Source organism: Thermobia domestica, chromosome 3, assembly GCF_964235325.1.
Source record: "Thermobia domestica chromosome 3, izTheDome1.hap1.1, whole genome shotgun sequence".
Classification (NCBI taxonomy): Eukaryota; Metazoa; Arthropoda; class Insecta; order Zygentoma; family Lepismatidae; genus Thermobia; species Thermobia domestica.
In genome coordinates, this window is record NC_137456.1 from 84572666 (window position 1) to 84595174 (window position 22509).

Below are 22509 nucleotides of genomic sequence, written 5' to 3' on the forward strand. Positions count from 1 at the left end.
TATGTAATAAGTAACTAGTTTGGAAACACTGTAATAGGAACAAGTGAATGAGGAGTCACGTGTTAGAATTCCAAGCGACTTAACTCCAAACCAAAGCCCTCTTTCCGAGAGCATCAAAACATAAAACGAAACAAATCTCCCGCTTCGAGCCACCTTCGATCGTGGCACAAAACGCTAGTTATTTCTCCGTACTTTCCTTCTGCTCTGCGACTAACGAGCATGCGCACAAACCATTTTTAGACCAGTAGGGAGAGCACGGGCGAACTTGGCACGAACAGAGTACAGATAGGCCTATGTATATTACTGCTAGCGTGCGAGTAATTCTGAGCGCATTCAATCACTGAGCGCGACTCAAACCAGCTTCTCGTGAGCAGTGATGACGTTGCAAGTAAAGTATTGTGCATAAAATTAAAAAGTTTGTTATTTAGTAAGATGCAAATATTATTTTTTTTGTATTATTTGTGGTAGTGCCACGGCACATTGGCTCCCCTTCAGCGGCCGCCGCTGCTTACCTAATCTAATATAATATATATCCGTTTTCAGTCAGTAAATTAGTAAGAACCCCCACATTTACCTTACCCAGATTAAAGATAGAACAATTTATTGATATTTGGGATGAAAGAAATTGTGGCAGAAGAAAAAAGGAAGTGACCTTTATTATTATTATTATTATTATTATTATTATTATTATTATTATTATTATTATTATTATTATTATTATTATTATTATTATTATTATTATAAGTAGGTAAACAATTAAAATTATGGTTACCACGCGTACAGAATCTTAGTAATCACTGATTTGGAGGGATTTCAATTTTTTAATGACTTGTGCCCCCCTCAATCATATTTATGTGCCCTTCAAAACTTTTATGGCTGGTTGCGGGCCTGGATTAGCCACAATGGAAGAAAGTATGAATGTTTTCAGAATTTTAGCAAAAAAATCCAGTCAGAAGACCTAGGCACAGATGGGAGGATGCAGAAATAGGAATACAAAATAGAAATTGGATCAAATTGGCTAAGTACAGAAATCAATAAGGAGCTTTAGTAAATGCAGCATTGAATCTTCTGGTTCCATAGGTCATAGAGTTAGTCAGTGATGTGTTTATGATGTGTATTGTAAGTTTTGTAGAAAGTATTCCTTGTTTAATTGTAATTTTACTTTTTCAAAAATATCCTTGCTCCACATGTATGTCAAAAATTAGCTTTTTTCTTTTTCGTAGCAATTCTTTCCTGAGTATTTCTTGCCAGGCCCGTATCCACGGGGGGCTAGGGGCCGCCCTCCCTAAATTTTCACTGCCCCGCCCCCTAAAATTTTCACGGTAGGCTTGCAAATGAACTATAATATGGTTGGGTCGGGCCCCCCTAACTTCAACCAGGCCCCCTCTACATTTTTGGGCTGGCTACCGGCCTGTTTCTTGCTATAATGTTTTAAAGTAACTTTGACCTAAGAAATGCGAATTAGTTTACCTACAACTATAATTAGTCCTTAATATTTGCCTGTGAATTGACTCTGAGCCTAATTTCCGTTAATGAGAGTTCAGTCAAAGAGGAAGTTGCAAACTGTAATATCTAGCTGTTACACACTATGAAAAGACACACACCTGCACATGTAACGTTAATAATGTCCTTGATCCAAATCGATCCAAATGCAAATCGACGTCGGCGCTGAGTGAGTGTTTAGGCTTCGTGTTGTGCAATATCATACCATAATGGTTTTTCTCCGCAGTCTTTTCTGAAGACATTTCGTGTAAACAGCTGTTTCTCAGTTTCTGCTTTATATCTTTAATACATTCGCTCTGACAGGTAGAAACCTCTTCTATTACAAGGTGCACTGTAAGTAACATGTTTACAAAGTATTAAAACTTTTTATAAATGATTTATTATGTTTTGTTTCTTTAGTAATGTAGAATGATATTTTTTACAAGAAAATTTAACAAAATTTTTTTTTTTTTTTTTTGTTAGAACCTAACTAAGTTACTAGAAGAACTTTTGCCTTCCTCTAGAACACTCTTCACTTGGTTACTTCATTTAGTGCAATTTAGCATGGATTGATTCTTCTGGTTTTATTTGTAGCAAGCAATCTCTGCTGTTTTCACTCATTCCTGTACACATATAAAAATGTTTTCGTAAGGAAGACATAATCAATGGGGGCGAAGTAAGTATTTCAAATATAATGCTTAATGTGAACTTTTTTTTTATGCATACATTTTGCCCATTGTGTTATTAATCATCGCAAACAAAATGCTGCAAATATTTACAAGAATTAATATGTATTTACAAGAGTTAATATGTACTCGGCTCCTGTACGCTATAGGGTAAAATCGTCCTTAATTGAAAGTTGTAATTGTCTACATTTAGTGTTTCTTTCTTTTTCAGTTTGTCCATATAGTAGCTTGTGGTTACACAAATATTAAAACTCAAATCTACAGGGTTACGTCCCTCATCTTAATAATAAGCAGCAAACATGTTGATGTTCATTATTATCACTTTCCATTTTCAAATAATTACATTGAAGCAGTACAGTTTAAATTTTAATTAAGTAGTCACAATATACTGTAGAAATACACAAATATTAATACTTAAATCTAAATATGGCTACGTCTCTTGTCTTAATAATAAACACCAAACCTCACTCATGTTCAGTATTATCACTATCCATTTTCAACTAATTAGATTGAAGCAATATATTTCCAAATACGAAATCATTACTATATAGGATGTTCTGGAAAAAAGTTTCCTTCCATTGTTTCAATGTTGAGAACCCCAACAAAATTTCTGGAGTGTATTCGAGCATCGGAGCACATCAAGAGTGAACTCATTCCTATCAGGTATTTATTAAAATGACTCAATCGCTGGAACCCGTTTCACTGACAAACATTGCTGCCTTTATTGTCATTGGAGGTATTTTCGCCGATCCGAAGAGTTTCGTTCAATACAGGCTCAAATAGCTACCGTTCTCTTCACCTGTAGCGTTCCTGCTCTGACTCGGTTAGGTAGCATTAGTCTTTTTAGTGACCATCTAGCACAAGTCAGTTTGTGTTTTAAAGATAATTCGTATGTTATCCACTGAAATTTTTATGCCATATGTGCACACACTGTAGTTATGCTCAGCCTTCCTAAAGTCAGTTTGCAACCTTTAACGCAACTCCTCCCTCAAGAAAAATTTCTATGGCAATAAGAGAAATTAACATTCCTGCTAGGAGAAGTTAATATTTCATAAATAAAAGTATCACCTTGTGGACAATCTAATACAGGAAAAAAAAAATTTCGTATGCGTTTTGTAATTTTTGATGTCCAATTGGCATGTGTTTGATTATTGAGCTCCGCTCCCAATGTCCCCTCTAAAAGTTTATCTACATATTACTGTAGTAGCTTGTTGTTTATAGTGCTGGTTGGAAACATGAGAAGATAAGAATTCGTTTCTTTAGTTATTTCTGAATAGTGCGTAGTTTGCAACTCTTATCAGTAGGAAGGTACTAATTTTGCGCAGTAATACAATACAGACGAATACTTATCTAACGAAGAGCAAAGGAAACATGAAAATAAGAAATATTTATGATTAACAGTTACGAATGAACGATGGAAATGATAGAAGAGTAATTCTAGGTAAGGCATATTTAAAAAAAAAAAAAATAAATAAATAGCAATACAACGTTGAAAACAGGTTCATATTGGTCTAATTGGCGGTCGCCATCTGCGGAAGATTAACCTTTGTCAGAACCGACGCTGATCTTCTCTACTATGTTTCTGGAAGGAGAGAAGGGAGAATTGTAAATCTGGGGGAATTGTTTAATTCAATGACTCAAAGAGACTTTCGCCAGATTATTTATCCAATGGTTTTTAATGTCCCAACTAGTATAAAAAGTTCATTCGTAATCACGGTCACGAATATGGGGCTTTTCAGAAAACAATTAGTGTTATTAATAAAAACTGCAATATTAATAAAGTAAATAACACATGAATTTATATAATAGTAATAATAAAAAATCTTTAAGGGCTTCTCTCACGTTTCTCTTTGAATTTTTAAAATTAATTACTATTTTCTAAGCACTGACTTAATAATTTTAGTATTAATAATAAGCAATTATACCATTGCTGTTATATAGAAACACTAAAATATGATATATAGCCACATTATGAACAGAACATATTACTAAACGATAACATTTTTATTTATTTATTTATTTATTTATCCATTCATTTTATTTATTTATTTATTTATTGCAAAGTTTATACTAAGCAACAGATTCAAAAACACAATTACTTTTATTTATTTATTTTATTAAATACCTTCTTTCAAGTTTTATCTAAGTTTGAGTCTTAACTTGTGCAAATTTACTCACTTATTGTAAATAAAGTAATAATAATAATAATAATAATAATAATAATAATAATAATAATAATAATAATAATAATAATAATAATAATACATTTCTCAAATAGATAAAATTATATCAAGATCACCATTTTCTAGTGAAATAAAATACTAAATACCATATTAATGATAAATAAACCTATTTTAATTAGGTAAATTTTGTTAATGATTTTTTTTATATTATGTCATTACATCTATATCTTTTCAAAAATAATAATCTGTAAGAGTTCTTGTAGAATTATTGTATATTACCAGATCATATTGAAATTTAAGTAACGTCATACCTAAAGGCGAATATGTATATTTTTATTCAAAATTACTTCTAAGTGCATTCTAGAATTTCTGGCAAAATACCGTGAACAATATGAGTAACAGTAAAACAATACTGTACATCACACAATAGTCACGATACAATGTCAGATATCTTACTAAATCATCATTATTATAGATATTCTGCCATTGTTGGCAGGTCACTTGCAGCAACTCCCATGCTCCACTCTCTTCAGTTAACCTGCTCTCTTCATGTATGATTTTTGTGTTTTGATACCGTCCATCAACTGTAGCCTCCTTCACCCTTTCTCTCTTACTCTTTCCTGTCACCATACCTTTTAGCACATCCCTGTGGGAAATATCCCATTTTGTGGGTTTTTTACAATAATTTTTAAACAAGGGGTAAAAGGATTGTTTTCGAAATTGGCAACAAATATTTGGAACTCTCATTTAGATCACCTAATATTCACCTCCATAATATGTATACGCTAACAAAATTCTGTACAATTGGGAGGTAGACAAAACGAATCAGAAAGAACCATTAAATCAGTGTTACTTATCGATTTTTCTCGAATATTTATTTTGACTGTTAGCTCGAAAAATATATGCTATGCCCACGTGGTTTGTGATGTAACTTAATAACGTATGACTCTCAAAAATCAAAAGCCAAGGAGCACAAATTATGCTCCCGTATTTAAAAGAGAAAACAAATAAAATAAACTAATAAATGAAAGAAACCAACGGAGTAAAATACTAAACTAGAACCAATCAACTTCTAAAACACTCCACATGAAACGTCAAGAGAACAAAGCTTTTCGATTGTTGTAACGCCCAGTAAAAGATGATAGGAAAAAAAAGGCCTGATAGAAACACTGCATTTCTGATAACAAAGGGCCTATCCGGTTTGCCATAAGGACCAGATTGTGTCACGTGACCTGGTCAAAAGTCACGTTACGTGCTAAATTGAGTTTGGAGATTCCAAATCCAGATGTAAGATATTTCAAGCACGTAACCTCCGCCTGTCTCGCCCTGGGTAATTCGTAGAAGATGCCTATACTTTATCATTATTATTAATTTTACTCAAACAACTCGACTTTCGACAAATTTCTATTCATATTTACCTTACGTGCTATACATTGTTTTTAAGCTCGTCATTATGTCTTTCGAATAAGCTTTCAATTAGCCATATCTTTATTATAGTTTTTGAATGTGGACAACGTCAGTTTTTTCATAGATTTTTCATTGACATTAATGTTAATGTTTTGTGCTTTTTTTTAACTATCTTCCACCATCCATTTTAGGACAATTTGCTTTTGGAATACAGAAACTACATAATATTTTCTTTATTTAAGCTGAATTTTAGCCATCTCTTCCAAAGTCTGTTAACATCATTTACTGGCGCAAATCCCGTGGGGATGAGGCGGACATGTCACCTCCAATCTTGGAACTGGGGGGATTGTCCCCCCAATAATCCGATTTGAAATGTGTTTTTTTTGGGGGGGGGGATGTGATGATGTGTGTCCAATTGCCACAAAGGAAAGTGAGATGAAATTGATGTCCCCCCAGAATAAGCCTCAAATCTGCCCGCCTCCCAATGTTGAAGACAACTCTGCTCACTGCTCCTCCACAGCATTGTTTTTCAACTTCATAAATATTTTGAACATCGCTTTAAAAAAGATATTGGAACGGTCTTACCCGTCCCCCCAATGTTGAAGACAGATTTGCGCCGCTGACATCATTGCAATCGGATAGGCCCTTAGCTTCTTCTCGATTAAGGACAATACTGATTCAAAAACTAAAATAGTCTTTATAAACATGAAAGATCGAAATTTACGAATATATCATAGATATATTGAAAAACTGACTAACAGACAGCAGCTAGTAGTTTAACATATGAATTAGTGTAACATGGAAATTTCAAAAGCAAAATCGGACTTTCTGCCTCTTGAGATGGGATTTTATAATGTTGGCATCACTGCTCCGATCGCTCGACTGCACTACACTACTCATGTTGAATTGTCGAGCAACGTGACGGCAGAGAAGTCTCAAGAAAGTAGGGAAAATCCCGTAAATGATTTTTTTTCTCTTCAGTCGTTACGCTTGCTTATATTGGGAAAATGTTTGCAGTTACATGTTTCTTATAGCATTTATCATTAGTTTTATAACGTAATTTTCTGAAGGTTTCTAGTACTATGTAACTTCGCAATTGTATTTATATTATCTATCCTTTTGTGAATTTTCTGTGATTATCTTGAATTAACATAATATATGAGTGTAAGTATCATTTATCACTTATAAAAAATAAAACTGTTGTTTTATCATTATTATCATTATCTGGAAAGTAATATTGATTTCTTGGTAATAAAACATTAAGACTAGTAGACGTCTGTATTAGAGAGCTTCAAATACTCGAAAGCATTACATTCTTTTTCAGCTGAAATCATTAGATCATTTTAAGAATTTTCTTTCTTCATCGAGGTATGTAGAAGTGTGGTGTTTGTTTTTGTTTCCTTGCACTTAATGCTTAGTCTGTAGTAAGATTTTTGTTTTGTTAGAGTACAACGAATAACTTGCAGTCGTTTTCCATGACATATAATAGTAATTAAAACGAAGAAAACTATCACTTGTAAGCCAAACACAGAAGTCGGCGAAGTAATAGTATTTGGAATAATCGATTAGGCCTAGGTGACTTGGGACAATCACGGTGACGGGCTGCTATAATTAGTGGTGTCATTCAGTCGGTTTGCCCGAACCGGTTGTTAAAATTCTCTCTCCATCTCTAGACCCAGTACTTATGAAAAATATTTATATTTTTAGTAATACATTTGAGAATCTAGGAAATATATTTCCTTTCCAGCTTTCAAAGAGAGGCCGCGGTTGAAACACGACACTACAGCGTCACATCAAAGAAAATGTAACTTTGCCGATGTGCAGGTGTAGTTTGTTTCTGTAAGACGTGTTTAGTTTCCTGTTACAGATTTTTCGTTGCGGTGATGCAAATCTATGCGAAATGGGACTTACTACTTTTGTGTTTTGGCACTCACACAGACGTCGCTGTTTGTTTCAATGGTCAGAAGAAAAATCTATGTGGGTAGGTGGGAAATATTGTATCTAATAAACTGTATTTATTCCGTTACTAATATCATTGGAATCAAGGACGTACGCAGGGCAAGGTCCTTGCACTCCTCTGAAATCCCAACTTTTTTGTAAATTTAGTCTAATCTTAGGAGTAATTTTGCAAATTTTCATATAATTTGTCCTGATATTGAATTTGGACCTCCCTGCAAAGCTTTGAACTCCCTGAAATAAATTCCTATGTGCATGCCAGATTGAAATAAATAAATTAATATTATAAACAGGTAGCATTAATATTAATACTAATATCAACTCATTATCTCAATCATACGAAGAACCATCGTTAGATGATTCGAATGATACCACTGTCCTTAATATCGCGGAATTCTTCATATATCTTCTGAGATTTAGACTTTCAAAACTATGCTGTGCCTAAATATAGAAATTCTTTTCGAACTACTGTGTCAGATCCTACCCCGGATACTAGACAACGGTACTAACATAATGTTGAGGAGGGCTAACTTGAATTCACTTTACATTCATAAATACTTTACATACATTGAACCAACGAACCTGCCGGTTTACGAACGAGTTTTGTGAAGCGGCCTAGGAACAATATTTCGGGATACGAACGCACACTTACACACCTGCACCGATAATTCCAAGCGTCTAGCAATGTTTTCGCGCTTTTGTCGTAAACATTGTTTCTCAGAGTTCTGTGTTTCAGAAACTACATTTTGTTCTTTTTTTTTCACTTTAGTGCCATTTTTTATTAACGCTTGTACTGTTTTATTTAATTTAGTGTTATTTATTTGTCTTTAAAAGTGATAAATTTATATTCATTCGATATAATTTTAAAATGTAAAAGAATATATACAGTACCATGCTTCTGTGACTAGAACGGATTAATCATATTCCCATTAATTTCAATAGGTAATATAATTTCAGTTTACGTGCAGCATTATGGAAAGATTAAGTTCGTTGACCGAGGTTTCACTGTATACCAACAAACAATTGACAGTTTTAGGGTGATTGAAGGGCATTTAGGCTGAGCTTATAGCGGCGCTGATTTCTGCGGCATTGGAGACCTTCGGATGTTTCGTTGTCAGATATCCAGATCTTTGCAAGTCCAAGTAAATTTTGGGAAACAGGGCCTTTTACAGGACAGGAGTCCATTGCTGGAGTGCCCCCTAGCTACATCTTATAGCCACAAGCTTGACTCTGTTCTTCTGTTTATGTGTCGATAGGTATAAGAGGAAAATCGGTAAGAGATAGCGAGAAATGCAGAAATGGTATAGATTTATGTCTGATTCAAATATGTTGATTAACTTACTGTACATACAGGTAAAATGTACAAAGGCTGTTAGGGTTATGCGCTTCCCATAACAATATTCTATTTATTGAAGGTTGTTGTGAGTAGTTCAACGTTTCAGTAGTGTAATATTATTATTAACTTTCTTCATCAACCTTTCAAATTTTTCCTTTTCCACAATATCTGTCGTCCTAAATACACAATTAAGAAGGGAACATCGAAGAAAGTCCAGATTTGAAGGATATGTAGAGCATTAAAGGCAAGGGTACAGTTTCTCTGTAACCTTGGGAAGGGGGAATTCAGATGTGTGGTTGCAGACAAGGGTCTAAGAAGGCATATATGAGGATTTTTAGGACAAATTGAATTCAAATTATGCCAAATATCGTATATTCATAAATATGCATATAACAATAAAAAATACATATTCTTAAAAATACTTGGGGCTCACATAAGCATTGGGGGCCCGGGCTCCCCCCCCCCCCCATGATCGGCGCCCTTAAAATGATAAGATACATAAATGATTAGCAAGCGTAGCGCCTTGAAGCAGTAGAAGTGCCGAGTGTGCGATCTGGTAGCTGCAAGTGGAGGTCGATCAGAGATCCACAGTTTAGTGGTAGACAAAGGTTGGCGTGACATGAGTGTGTACATACGTTCAGAAGATGCCTTGTCGTCGAATGCGACAGTCCTTTCTTGATTTTTCTAAAACTATGGATCAGAATTTACTCCTAAGATTTTTATTTTGTTCAACTTGGTACAATCTATCAATTGATGTTTGTCGTTTCATTGTTCAATAATTTAGTTAAAGAAAATTTAAAATTTAAGAGTTGACCTTAATTTTGGGCTACGTATGTCATTAAGCACCCTGTATATTGTCGTCTTTCTGGGTCGATGCTAGGGATGGCCACACAGTTCCGGTTTCGGCGGAACCGGTTCCAGGAGAAACCGGTTCTTGGAGATCCGATTTTCAGAACCGGTTCCAGGCCTTGATTCGTAAAACCCGGTTCTAGACCTGGATCCGAAAACCCGGTTCCAAAACCGCATCTAGAACCGGATCCATTCAGAGCTGAAAACCGGTTATACCAGGAACCGGTTTCGGCCATCCCTTGTCTATGCATAAGTTCGTGCGGTTTTTATATTTTATTTTTATTCTACTGTTCTGTTCAAATTCAAATACAAATACAATGTAGACATAAGATTAACATATTCTACGAGTGTAACAATACATTGCATACACATTCAAAAACTTGAGCCATTTCCCGCGTTGTTTGACGAGGATTCTCATGAAGTAACTCATTCAAGCGATTTTCATCAAAATCTCTGAAGGTCTTGCAGAACGTGGATCATCAGATAAAAATCAAACCGTTCTGCTCGAAAGCGAGGGAACCATTTCTGTGCTGTTCTTTCAGCAATTGCTTCATTCCCATACATTGCACAAATTGTTCTCGCAGCTTCTGGTGCACTGGTTCCTCGATTAAACTCGAAGAGTAGAATGTGACGGAAATGATCACTTTTCTTAACTTGACATTCCATATTACTTTGTCTGAAATACATACAATAATACGTTCACAATCAAGACAACCAGTGTTTCACAACACACAAACTCCAAACTACGGTAGAACAACGCAATAACGATAAACAGTCACTTCACGTCGCATTGTTGCCAAACGAAAAGAAAACCGCACGAACTTATGCATCGACCCAAAAATATTGTAATAAAATGCTTAGTTAGTGTAGACTTCAGTATCAGATTCATCTTAAATAGATGCGTGGTTATCGCAGAGCATCAATTTTTAAGTTTAAAAAAATGAAAATTTTCGAAAATTACGCATGAAGATTTTCAGTAACCTGTCATTTTATTCAGCTTAATGAGATCTATGATTTGGTGTGTGTTTCGTCTTTAGTTTTTTTGTTTGTTTGTTTGTTAAACGTTGATAATATTGTAGGAACTACGAACAGTGAAACATTTTTAATTGCACTGGTGATAACGAGAATAGGTAAGGTTTCTCGTTGAGTGGATGTTGATTTTGAGTTTAACGTCCCGTTCAGCAGCGAGGCTATATGAGACATGGATCTACTGATTAATGTGGAATCCGAACTACATGGGCTCCCGCCTGGAATTGAACCTGGGTCTCCCACGCCAAAGATATGTACACTAACTGCTTAGCCACGAAGAAGATCATCAGGTGTCTCGCAAGCAATGTGATTCTTGAAGGGAAATTGTAAATACTCTACTCTTCTCCTTAATGTAACAAATTGTTATTGTTCTTGCTCGATCACTAATATCTGACAATTTTAAGAAACGTATTCCTAAAATTGTAAAAATCCGAAAAATATAGTTTTATTTTTTCTTTTCATTTCTTTCTTTGTTTTTTATTTTCTTAATTTTTTCTTCGAACTATAAGATCATTTACACATTTGCGATAAAACCAATTACAATTGGAATGTATTGTTTATTAATTTGCATATTTTAAAATTTTGATACATGCTCTCACTAGCGGATCCAGAAGGATCGTTTGGAGGGGGCGGTTCGCTTCCTGGAAAATGAGTGTAGAATCAAGGTGACCATAGTTTTAATTTGCAAGAATGGGACGCTAATGAATCCGGGGCTGAAGGGGGGTGTAAAGGAACCCGAATTTGTAAGTTTTTTTTTTTTTATGAAAGTATATTCTTTCCGTAAATTTAAATTAAATATGCACTTCCGTTTCGGAGGCGTGGCGGTGTCATGATTCACTTCACAACTAGTCACAGCCATGTATCAGACGCGCTGTCTTGCACAGTACTTGTACAAAACAAAATACTGTATTGACGATGGCATTCATTTTAACGAAAGAGTGTACAATTTGGTCTAATCATTTATATTTTGAATAAGAATAGCGGGACAACAGTTTAAAAAAAAAAGAATCGGTCTATGCAAAAATAGATAACGGTATACAAGCATAAAGAATAATACAAAATGTTCACAAATTACAAAAGACATTATGATATTTCTATGCATTTCTTGGTAGCTTAAAAATAATACAATAATTAATTATAAAATGATGTTCAGTAGTATATAGTACACAGTGTTCCAAGTGGGCCAAAACATAGGGGAGCAATCTTTACAATTTGCTTTCATTTCTATTTATATCAGGATATAATTCAGCAGATTGAAAATTGAAAAGAAAAAAAAATATAATATTCAAACTGAACTCCAAGGATGTATTACTGACACCGTGATTATTCCTCTTGGCGATTGCCCGAACATGAATTCCGTGGTTTTTCCCCGACATAAGAATGTTATGGTTTCTCCCTTAGAAGAACTAGCCTGCTCACACAAGGGCACAGATCAAGTACAGGAGAATGAAATGGATACACTTTCGAATGCATAATACTAATCATCACTGCATTTAAACCTTGCACTGTACTACTAACAGGAACCCAGAGCGACGGTTTGAAGTCAAACTACAGCAGTAACATATAAAGAAATGAATTGTGAATATAAATCTATATAAATATAATATATTGCAGAACTCCTTAACCATATAAATTGCTAGTTACTACGAAGGTAAGTGCATAATTTATTCAGTAAAATACTGTAAATAATGTAATAACAAAAAAATCAATACTAAGTGTTCTCTTATACAAACGCAACAGAAATTTTGTCAATCTAGCACGAAATGTGTATAAATTTTACATGAATTAAAATATGAATTAAAATTATATAGAATCACATTATAAGCCATTATAATGCATAAATAGTAAAAAGCATTATCAAAGCCTACAATAAAATGAACGAAAGATCAGAAATGTAAAACCAAAATGATGTTTCCGTTCATTACTGCGCACAAACCATACTTCTTTTAACATACCGACTAGTGATATTATTTGACAATAACAGATATTTGAAAAAATGTAAATTAAAATTGAATATTGGAAAAATTCACCTTTTAACGAAATTACCAATGGAGAATAAACTACGTATAACTTGGTTTTCTTTCATCTCAGACATAATATGAACCCCGTTTGGCCTAATGACTAACACGCTTACCTTTGGTGCACGTGGTCCCGGGTTCGATTCCCGGTGGGAGTACAGTTAAACGAAAAAAAAGTGGTTCGGATTCCATTATAATCAGTAGGTCCACGTCTCCTTTAGCCGTCCTGGCACAATCGTTGGACGTTAAACAAACAAAACAAATATCATATGCATAATATATAACTGTTTATTAAAAATATACTATATAAACACTTTTTTTTTTACGACTGTAGTTGTGCCCTTTTGTTTCATTTAAAAATTTAGAAAAGTTCGTTCATCTTTCTTGATTTTCTTTGCGATTCAGATACATCCAAGGAGTTCAACTGTAGACTCAGACTCATGACTTTCGGGGAGTACCCACAAGTTGAAAATAATTATGGGCAAAAACCACAACGGGCGGAAACCCACAGAACGGTCTTAGTCACCTTGTAGTTCATCTCGGTAAAAATTACAGCACAAAATCAAATCTACGTCCTTTCTTGTTCCTGGCAAATTCCGTGTTTCTAACCTTCAAAGATTCTTAGATATTGATATCATATTATAATAATTGTAATCCCCGTCCCTTTTCTTCCCACCTCTTCCCCCCCCCCCCGATTTTATTAGAATATCAAAAAAACGTTGAAACTGTGTCAAATAATTTTAAATGATATAAATGTCAAATTTCAAGTCTCTAACCTTAAGGGATTCGGAGAGATGGCCACCTTATTAAAATAATTTCCACTCCATCGCCCCTTCCTTTCTTCGAATTTCCAAAAAATCCTTTCTAGTGATACCCTACGTCACAAATCTTTTCTACTGTCCGAATTTCAAGTTTCTAGCTTAAGCGGTTTGGCCTGTGTGAAGATTATTTATTCACTCAGGACTTCGTCTTTTATATATGAATTACAATAACAGCTAGCTTATGATATTTCCCAAGGAAAGATGAAATGCCATTAAAAGCCACAATGAATACCTGATCCCTTCCTAATGTTCCCGTGTTGAACCCCAAGAGTCACTGCTCTCTTTGTTGATCTAGTACCTAGCAATACTACCTTTGATCTTTGATGCATGAGGTTCTGTGGTTTGATTCCCGGTGAGTATGCATTGAACGCACTATAGTGGTTCAGATTCAACTTTAAATACTATTAAGTACCAGACATTTTGATTAGACTCTGCTAGGCTTGTCACACAGATTGGATCGCTAGGGAGAAGACCATATTTATATTTCTCAAGCATAAATGCTGAAAGTAAAAAAAAAATAACACCTTTGGGAGGGGCGGTCGCCCCCTCCGCCCCCCACGTGGATCCGCCAGTGCATGCTCTAATTGTATTACAACCTCTTTCTGAATTTATATGCTATGAATCATGCAATGTCGGACTGGGCAAGTTGAGGGCCCTTGGCGCTGGTCCTTAAAGGGCTCCCACCTATATATATAAACTTAACATGTCAGTTGCAAAACATGATAACTGACAAAATAATATTTACTATATTGAATAAATATATAGTACAAAACAGATTGAAAAAACAAATGTTACAATAATAGTGAGACAATCAAACGTAATCGTGAAGTTACTTCAGTTACTTTGGCAGTTTTTACGCAGTTCTTCACTTGATGAGGCAATTAAATCAATTACTTTTTCTTTGTCTACGTTCTGGATTTTTTTTCTGTAAATATAAAAAGTAAAGGAGAGAAATGGTTTTGACTTATCGTAGATCTTAGACTAGTTTTAACAATGTTCAATTTAGAAAATACCCTCTCACACGTGACTTGAGTGCATGGGAGAATAAGAACAAATTTGAAAGCAGTGTACAAATTACTAAACTAATCACTCTGTTGCGAAAGATGAAACAAGAAAAAACGTACATTTCACACTCAGTTTATGTGTCGCATTCATTTCCGCTTTCAGACTCAGGTGCGCTATCACTTTGGTTTTCATTAGGTTCTGGCATTGGTCTGTAATGCTCTCTCCACGTCATCATTTTGACCAGCAAGCTGATTTAATTCTAGAAGTAGACAATTCCGATCAATACCATTGAGTTCAGTAATTTTCAGAAAAACGTCACTAGGGATGTCAGAAACATCAAGATTAGAAATTTTGCTGTATCTTTGCAGATCTAGCCAAGAACTATCAAGATATAACATTCGTTTGGCACAAATCTTTCCTCAATGCTTTGCAGAACACTATCAAGGATTTCATAATATACGACTTTAAAACGTTCATGAGGAGAAAAGTCCACGCTCTCGTCATTCGCTTTTTCATCTGGTATTTTCTTTTTAACGGGGACTCATTTCTGGAGAAAATCTGTTTCAATGTCTAATTGACTTTTCAATACTTCTTTGAGGCCTTTGGCAAATGCGACACATTTTTCGTACAATCGGTGGAATTTTTCGTAATTTCTTTTCTCTTTTTATCTGCTTCTGTAATGTATTCGACCAAGGCCTACAGTCCTGCGCCTCGTGATCCCTGCAGGGTCCCTCAGGCCTCGGGCCCTTGGCGATCGCCAAGTAGCCAATGTGGCCAGTCCGGCAAAGGAATCATGTATCAGAAAAACGGTGGTTAAGCTGTAAAACTTAGATGAGTTAGTATTACCCTCGATAATTATCATGCGTCTCAACTTAACCACCCCAAACATGAATCTAAAGTCAAACAGAGGATACCTTTCAGCGCACACGGGACCATAACACGTGACTGCTTGGCCGCCATATTGATGACATCATTGTAAGTCAATGTCCAAATTCTATTTCCGCCAGGAGGTGCAGGATTCCCAAAATACAGTATTACAACACTAGATACCTTTCCAAATGTTTTTCCGTCTTTATTTGTAAGAGTACTTGCGCTTGCCAGTTTGTTTAGCGCAAGTTCTCAAAATTCAACATCTTGGGCTTCATAAAATGGTCTAGCTTCTTCAGGTTTTAAGATACAGAAATAATATAGGTATCGTTTGAAAGGTGAGATTCTACTCAAAACGTTTACTTCAAGGTGTTTTCCGTATCTCTGGCAGTTTCGTAGTAATCTGCTATGAAACGAATATAATGTAACCGAGAAAGTTTTTTTTATGATAAGCCGCCATATTTAAAAATATCGGCAACATAAAGGAAGTATCAACTCAAATCATTTTAAACATGCATTATCATTACTTTGGCATCAGAATGAAGTTTCTCAGTTTCGTGATGAGATATTGCCGTATAATCATAAATGGATGTAGTCGCGATATTTGAATCCAAGGTGGCGGCCTTACCGACTACATCCAAATCATGTGACCGTTTTTTTTTTTTTAAAAAAAAGAAGTTAACCACCCCAAACATGAATCTGAAGTCAGAGGGGGAGCTTTCAGTGCACACGGGACCAGAGCAGTTGCCATGACTATATGGGAGTGATCATTTTCCAGTGCTTACTTAAGGTCTTCCTATTACTATACATACAATCTTCCCCTTCAAATTGAAGCGTGCTGATTAGCTAATATTTCGGAAGTTCAATAAGTTTCATTCTCCTTATGAATACTCTGTATGTATTGTGGTAGACTTATTTGAGTAGACTGTTATCAACGCTGCCTATGGTTCCATCCCAGAATGAGGAGGCGATGGTCCACGACAATTAGTTTCCTGGTGCGAAAATCAGTGAAGCTGCCCCGACTCGCCGACATACTCTTACTACCTTTAATCGGCATCCAATTTCTCAGGATCTTCAATTACGCATTCTACATGCCCGTGCTAGATACATGATAAAATCTTCGAACACTTCTATTATATCTCTGATTTGACTTAGTTCAATCGCTTTCGTAGTCCTTTAAGTTTCCGAAAATCGCCAATTCGGAGAATTATAACATTCCATTCACCTCTCTCGAGTTTGTTTCTTGGCTTACGTATTGATTGCCGGGATTGATCATACATCTTACAATGCGTTGCACAACGTTGTGGTCGGATTTCGCTCTTTCCAATCCACTACAGACAATTTTACTAATCTCGAAAGCCAAATTCAAGAAACCTTCTTTTACCGTGAGCATTTCGTTGCTTTATTTTTCGATTTCAAAAGGGTTTATGACACAATGAGGTATTATGGAATTTTAAAACAGCTTCATGTTTGGAGTCATCGTGGCCATGCGCCTAAATTGTTAAGTAACGTTTTTGATAAACTTTGTTTAGCGTCTGTGTGGGTTCTAATCTCTTAGGCTACTTCTGCATGAAAATGGTGTACCTTAAGGCATTGTTTGCTTTCTCCGTCAACAGTGTCCTATCTCAATCCAGGCTCCTATTCGAGGTCTACTGTATGCTGATGTTCTAGTTACTTACGGCTGTTTCAGATGTGTTTGCAGCATTGTTGACAGTTCAACTTATTTATATAAACTGTCTTGTTCGTTGAACGAAATAGACAGGTTTTCAATTTTTTTTGGCAAAAAAAAAAGTGTGTGCACTTTTCTGTCAGTAGCTTGTTGATCCAGACTTGTATCTGGATGGTCTCTTTCATTCGTTGGCATTTTTGAGTTTAAGTTTCGATTGTCTTGGTTGTTAACTCGCCAAAGCTCGACTTTTGGTTATAGTCACACATCAAACAATTCAGATATACTCAGAAATTTCAGCAAAAGTTCGGAGCATTACTAGAAGACGATTTTAATATCCTGTATATGGATGGGTCCAAAGGAGATAATTCCGTTGGCTGCGCCTTTCTCATGGACGAGGACAGCTCATAATGTAGTCTGCATTGCCTGTGTTCACTATTTACTCCGAACACACTCCCGTCCAAAACATTTGCTCGGTAATGGAACATGTCAAAATTCGAGGAAATGTCCTTGCCAACGCAGTAGCCAAAAACCCTCATTGACAGGTGTTGCACTGGAGCACTCTCTTCTGTGTTTGGATGTCCATACGATTTCACTCAGCGGATGCGCTCTTACTGGTAAGCAGATTAATACCAGGCAAATGAAACAGATAGACTCATATTGGCACTTAAGTTGACACAGGGCAATACAGACTGCCGCCGAACGTACCTGGTTAACCAAGATACTCGCCGTCTGCAACCACGCACTTTTTCCCATCGCTGAGCAACGTTTGGGTCCCGTGGAGAAAGAAAAACTGTGGAGTCTGCGACAAAGAGTTCCTCAACCACATGTTGCACCTTTCAATCTTCAGGGAAATTCTTCCATTCTAAGAAAGGAGATAGATGCGGGAAGAGGTGGTAGTCAATGGGAAAAGAACGTCGGAAAACACGGTGGGTGAGGAAGATATTCATACTTAAACTCATGGAGAGCTCACACTGTTCCTTGCGCGATGTGTGCGCGAGCATTGTCGAGTAACATGAGGACACTATATATATTGTCCATTGTTCGATGCTTGTGGACAAGTTTGGGCTGTATTTCTTACAATTCAGCACTGTAACTATTTGAATTGATGGTTTCAGCTCGCCTGGGAAACACATGATGTATCACTTTACCCTAGAGTAATATACGAACAACGACAATATACGTTTGGAAGTCCTCGCAGACGTTGATCACGATCCAACTATTATCTTGACTATTTATGTTTGTTACAGCACATCTATTTTTCAGCCGAAGTGACAATATGGTGTACAATTTGCTCGTTATTCTTTATAGTTAGAGAACTACACACTTCCAAACGGCAATCTTTATTGGGCTGTGTCAAGTTACGTAGCATCCATGAGTCCAGCCCTTTCACGTATCAATTGCTCAGAGTCGCCGAACGACTGTAGTAATGCCTAACTCTTCTACTATGCCAGGAATATTTTTCTACGGTGCTGTTGAGGAGTTCATCCGAACATAATGTTGGTCGGTAATCACAAGGATCATCTTGCAATGCTGTGTTATCAGAGCAAAATCTGATTAATCCAAGGCGAATAGTGGGTTTATTCACCATCCTTGGCCGAAATGCACTGTTAATGTTTCCTGCGGCTTGCTGTGCTGGATAAATCAGCTTAAAATTGTAAGGAAAAGCCACTCGCAATTGCATGTATACAGTGTACTTTCATACGATCCTGTTCAAGAACATAGTCTCTCCTGACTGTCTAGGTATTCCGACTTGTTTGCTGAATATCTAGAGACGTAAGCTGAGTCCATCCTTCTGTTGCTGAAGTGAATTTTCCACTAGACGTCAAAGCAGGCATTTCATTCGCGTTAACCTAACATATGAATATTCATGATGGAAAAGGGCGCACTCACGCAAGAGTTCTCCCGGTCCTAACCTCCCTTTTCCAAAACTTCATAACTTGAAATATAGTTGTATACTTTCTTAATAAAACTAGTTTAGCATAGAAATGGTTGATGTAGCATAAAGATTTGATCATCCACTTCATCTGTACTCTTTCTTTTCTTATGAAAACAGTCAAGTTCTATATATTTTTTTCTGAAAATATAGGTAGCAGTACTTAACGATTACTTACCGTATTTTCGAGCATAGAAAACAGCGATACATACTGCTGTTTGTAATGTCTTGTAGTATTAACCCCCTGAAACTTTGGACATCTCCTAAGAAAAATTGTTGGTTACAAGTCATAGAAATGAGGGAAATATTTTTAACGTCATATAACTGTATATAAAACACTTACTGGTATGGCTTAAATTCTTACTTATATTTTACTTTTTTTATTCCAAATTAATGACTCAAGGATAATAATAGGCTTATTAATAGATGAAATATTGTTTATTAATTTATTTGCAATATATACCTTATTTATTTTAACAGAGCGTGAAATATCAAGATGTGGTCATCTGCATATGGATACTCCAACGTAGCTTCTTCCTATCAGAATTCTACTCAACCCACAACCCTTTCACACGCAGTTGACAATGTTTTAAATAACATCAACGCAGATATCATTAGATTGGACGATGATGAAACTAAATTACTAGTTGCTCACCAAAAACGATTGGTAGATACGATATTTGGAACAATGAAACAAATTGAACCGCTGTTTAGTCGTTTGTCACCGTACATCTACTGGACTGGGAGTTACTATGAAGGTACAAGAGTTTTCAAAGCTGATGAGTTTGATGTTAATTTTGTTCTCAGACTGCCAACAGACAGACTTGAGATAGGAATACAAGACACTCCGCCTTCCTATGTAAGAGTACGAATCCCTAATCATGTTCAAAAATATGCATCTTCCAACGACACACGAGAGATGCTCAACTGGATAGGAGAGATGGGTTACTTAAAAGAAGATGCAGTTCGATTCTGGACGGAAAGTGTTGTTGAACGATCAGTCACGCACATGAAAAGAACTGGAGTTATTTCACACAACTCTGTTGAAGTTAAGAAATCAGGCCCTGCTTTCACATTGGAAGTTACTACATCACATGGGAAGAAATATAGCGTAGATATCGTAGTAGTCATTCATATTCCGGAATATAAACCGTCCTGTGTTATACAAGGACTTACATTTCCTCCTGGAAGTTGGTTAGCTGTTCCTAAGCCAAGACAAAATGCTCCCTCAGGAGATACTTTTTGGCGTACTAGTTTTCCTGAGCAAGAGAAAGAAATCCTTAAAGATAAGCAGCACTTGCTTCCTACTCTACGACTTATGAAGAGATTTCGAGATAAACAAGGTTGGGTAAATCTAGCAAGTTATCACATAAAGACAATGTTTTTGTGGGAAGTAAAGAAACAAGTTCCAAAATTTTGGGAAAATGGGCTCAGTTTGCTCTTCATTCACATGTTGAAAGTTTTACATCGTTATTTGGCTGAAGGTCGTATTCCATATTTTTGGGATTCAAGGTGTAACTTGTTGCAACTAAATGATCAAGAACGTTACTCCGCACGCTGCCAGTTGGAAGCATTTTTTAATCGCTTTGATCAGCAGGTTATTTGGAATAACCCACAGTTTATTCGTCAGTATCTTGTGTAAATACAAGTTGTATGCCATCAACAGAAGTTTTGGCCAATTTATTAACATGCTTTTGTATAAAAATTTATCAGAAATCGATGCTTTTTGACCAATTCATGAACATGCTTTTGTTTAAAAAAAAAAAAAAAAACAGAAATCGATGCTTTTTAATCTAAACATGGATATTATACCTAGCACATTTATAGCACAAAGCAATACAATATGAAATGTAATTGGACCCAATGCAATACTTGTAAAACAGATAATTATTATTGGCTGTACTTTCATGTTTTTAATCTTAAATGGTGCATCGAACTTACGAAGGTGTTTGAAACACTTATACCATCGTCTTATAACGTGGGTGCATGTTATGTAAAGCAATAGTGTGTAACTGTAAATTATAGCAGTATTGTATAGCAATTATATTATATACAATACATTGTATTTAATTTATGAATAACATGTCAACCTCTTGTCTGTTCTATACATTTTATTAATGTTCATATTATCGTTACTTTCCTTTGTAAATCTTGATCGTGTTAAGTTGCCATAATGTTATTTCTTTGTTTCTTTATTCTATATTATATGAATATCCTGATTTTAATTTATGTTTGTAGTTAAACTCATTCTGGTGGATAGAAATAGTATCCATGTATATCAATGCATAATGAATATGAGTTTTATGCAATAAGCACACCAACATGGCTGTTGCGTATAATTTTTAAAAAAATTGAATTCAGTACTGTCTATGTAAAATATCTATGGCCATTCATATGTAAGAAGATATTTTAATTACTGAATTTTATCGATATGTAAAGAAACGACTATACGCTGTAAAACTATTAATTTGTAATTCCAAGAAATCATAATTAAACGAAAAAAACTGATTAAACTGGAAACCGATGATTTACTAATTTGCTGTTTTAACCGATTTTCTTGTAAGTGTGCATGCCAAATCATCATGAATTGATAAGGAGTTTACACCTCTGACGTCCTTCCTGCCTTATTAGTCTTCAACGTCCCTGGTGCAAATTTTCGTCCAGTTGTTTAAAAACACCACTCGAAATATTGTTGACAAAATAAAATTCTTTTTCTAATTACATCCTAATGCTTCTATAAAAACATTTGCAGTATGTGGTATAACGATACGGCACTTCCCACAGACGAAATTGAGGAAGAACATCAGAAACAATCCTTTAAAATTAAATTTTATCAATAATTGTCTACATATTCTTTTGCAAAATATTTGCACTGCGCGACGCGACAGCAACATTTACTAACTACCATACCTTACCAACGCGGCTTTTTAAAGCATATAGAGATGCTTTGGAAACAAATCATATTACAAACAGACAGCAAAATGCAAGAAGTAATTCTTTATCGATGTACCCAATATTACAAAAGTGAATATACAGAGGAGTAAGCCTGATAATATCCAACTTATATATATATATATATATATATATATATATATATATATATATATATATATATATATATATATATATTCACTAGCCTTTGGCTAACTGGGGGGTCCGCCACTAGACTCAAGCGTTTGCTCGGCCTATTTAAATAGCATGGGGATTCCTTCACCCCCTTTAGACCATTTAAAAATTTAAAATATTCACTTTTGGCAACTTTCCTGTT

General features: G+C 35.4%; 1 protein-coding gene across 2 annotated transcripts; it reads left to right on the forward strand.

Annotated features, from left to right (window-relative positions):
• Positions 1-1684: 1684 nt before the first annotated feature.
• On the forward strand, positions 1685-22296 carry LOC145680564 (cyclic GMP-AMP synthase-like receptor). 2 transcript variants are annotated; one of them, XM_081751199.1, is made up of 2 exons: positions 1685-1836; positions 19722-22296. In XM_081751199.1, exon 2 carries the CDS (start codon positions 19738-19740, stop codon positions 20881-20883), a length of 1146 nt encoding a protein of 381 aa, XP_081607325.1. In that variant the 5' UTR covers positions 1685-1836; positions 19722-19737; the 3' UTR covers positions 20884-22296. The 2 variants fall into 2 exon arrangements, with proteins under 2 accessions (XP_081607325.1, XP_081607326.1); XM_081751200.1 differs by lacking the exon at positions 1685-1836 and adding an exon at positions 1977-2158.
• Positions 22297-22509: the final 213 nt, after the last annotated feature.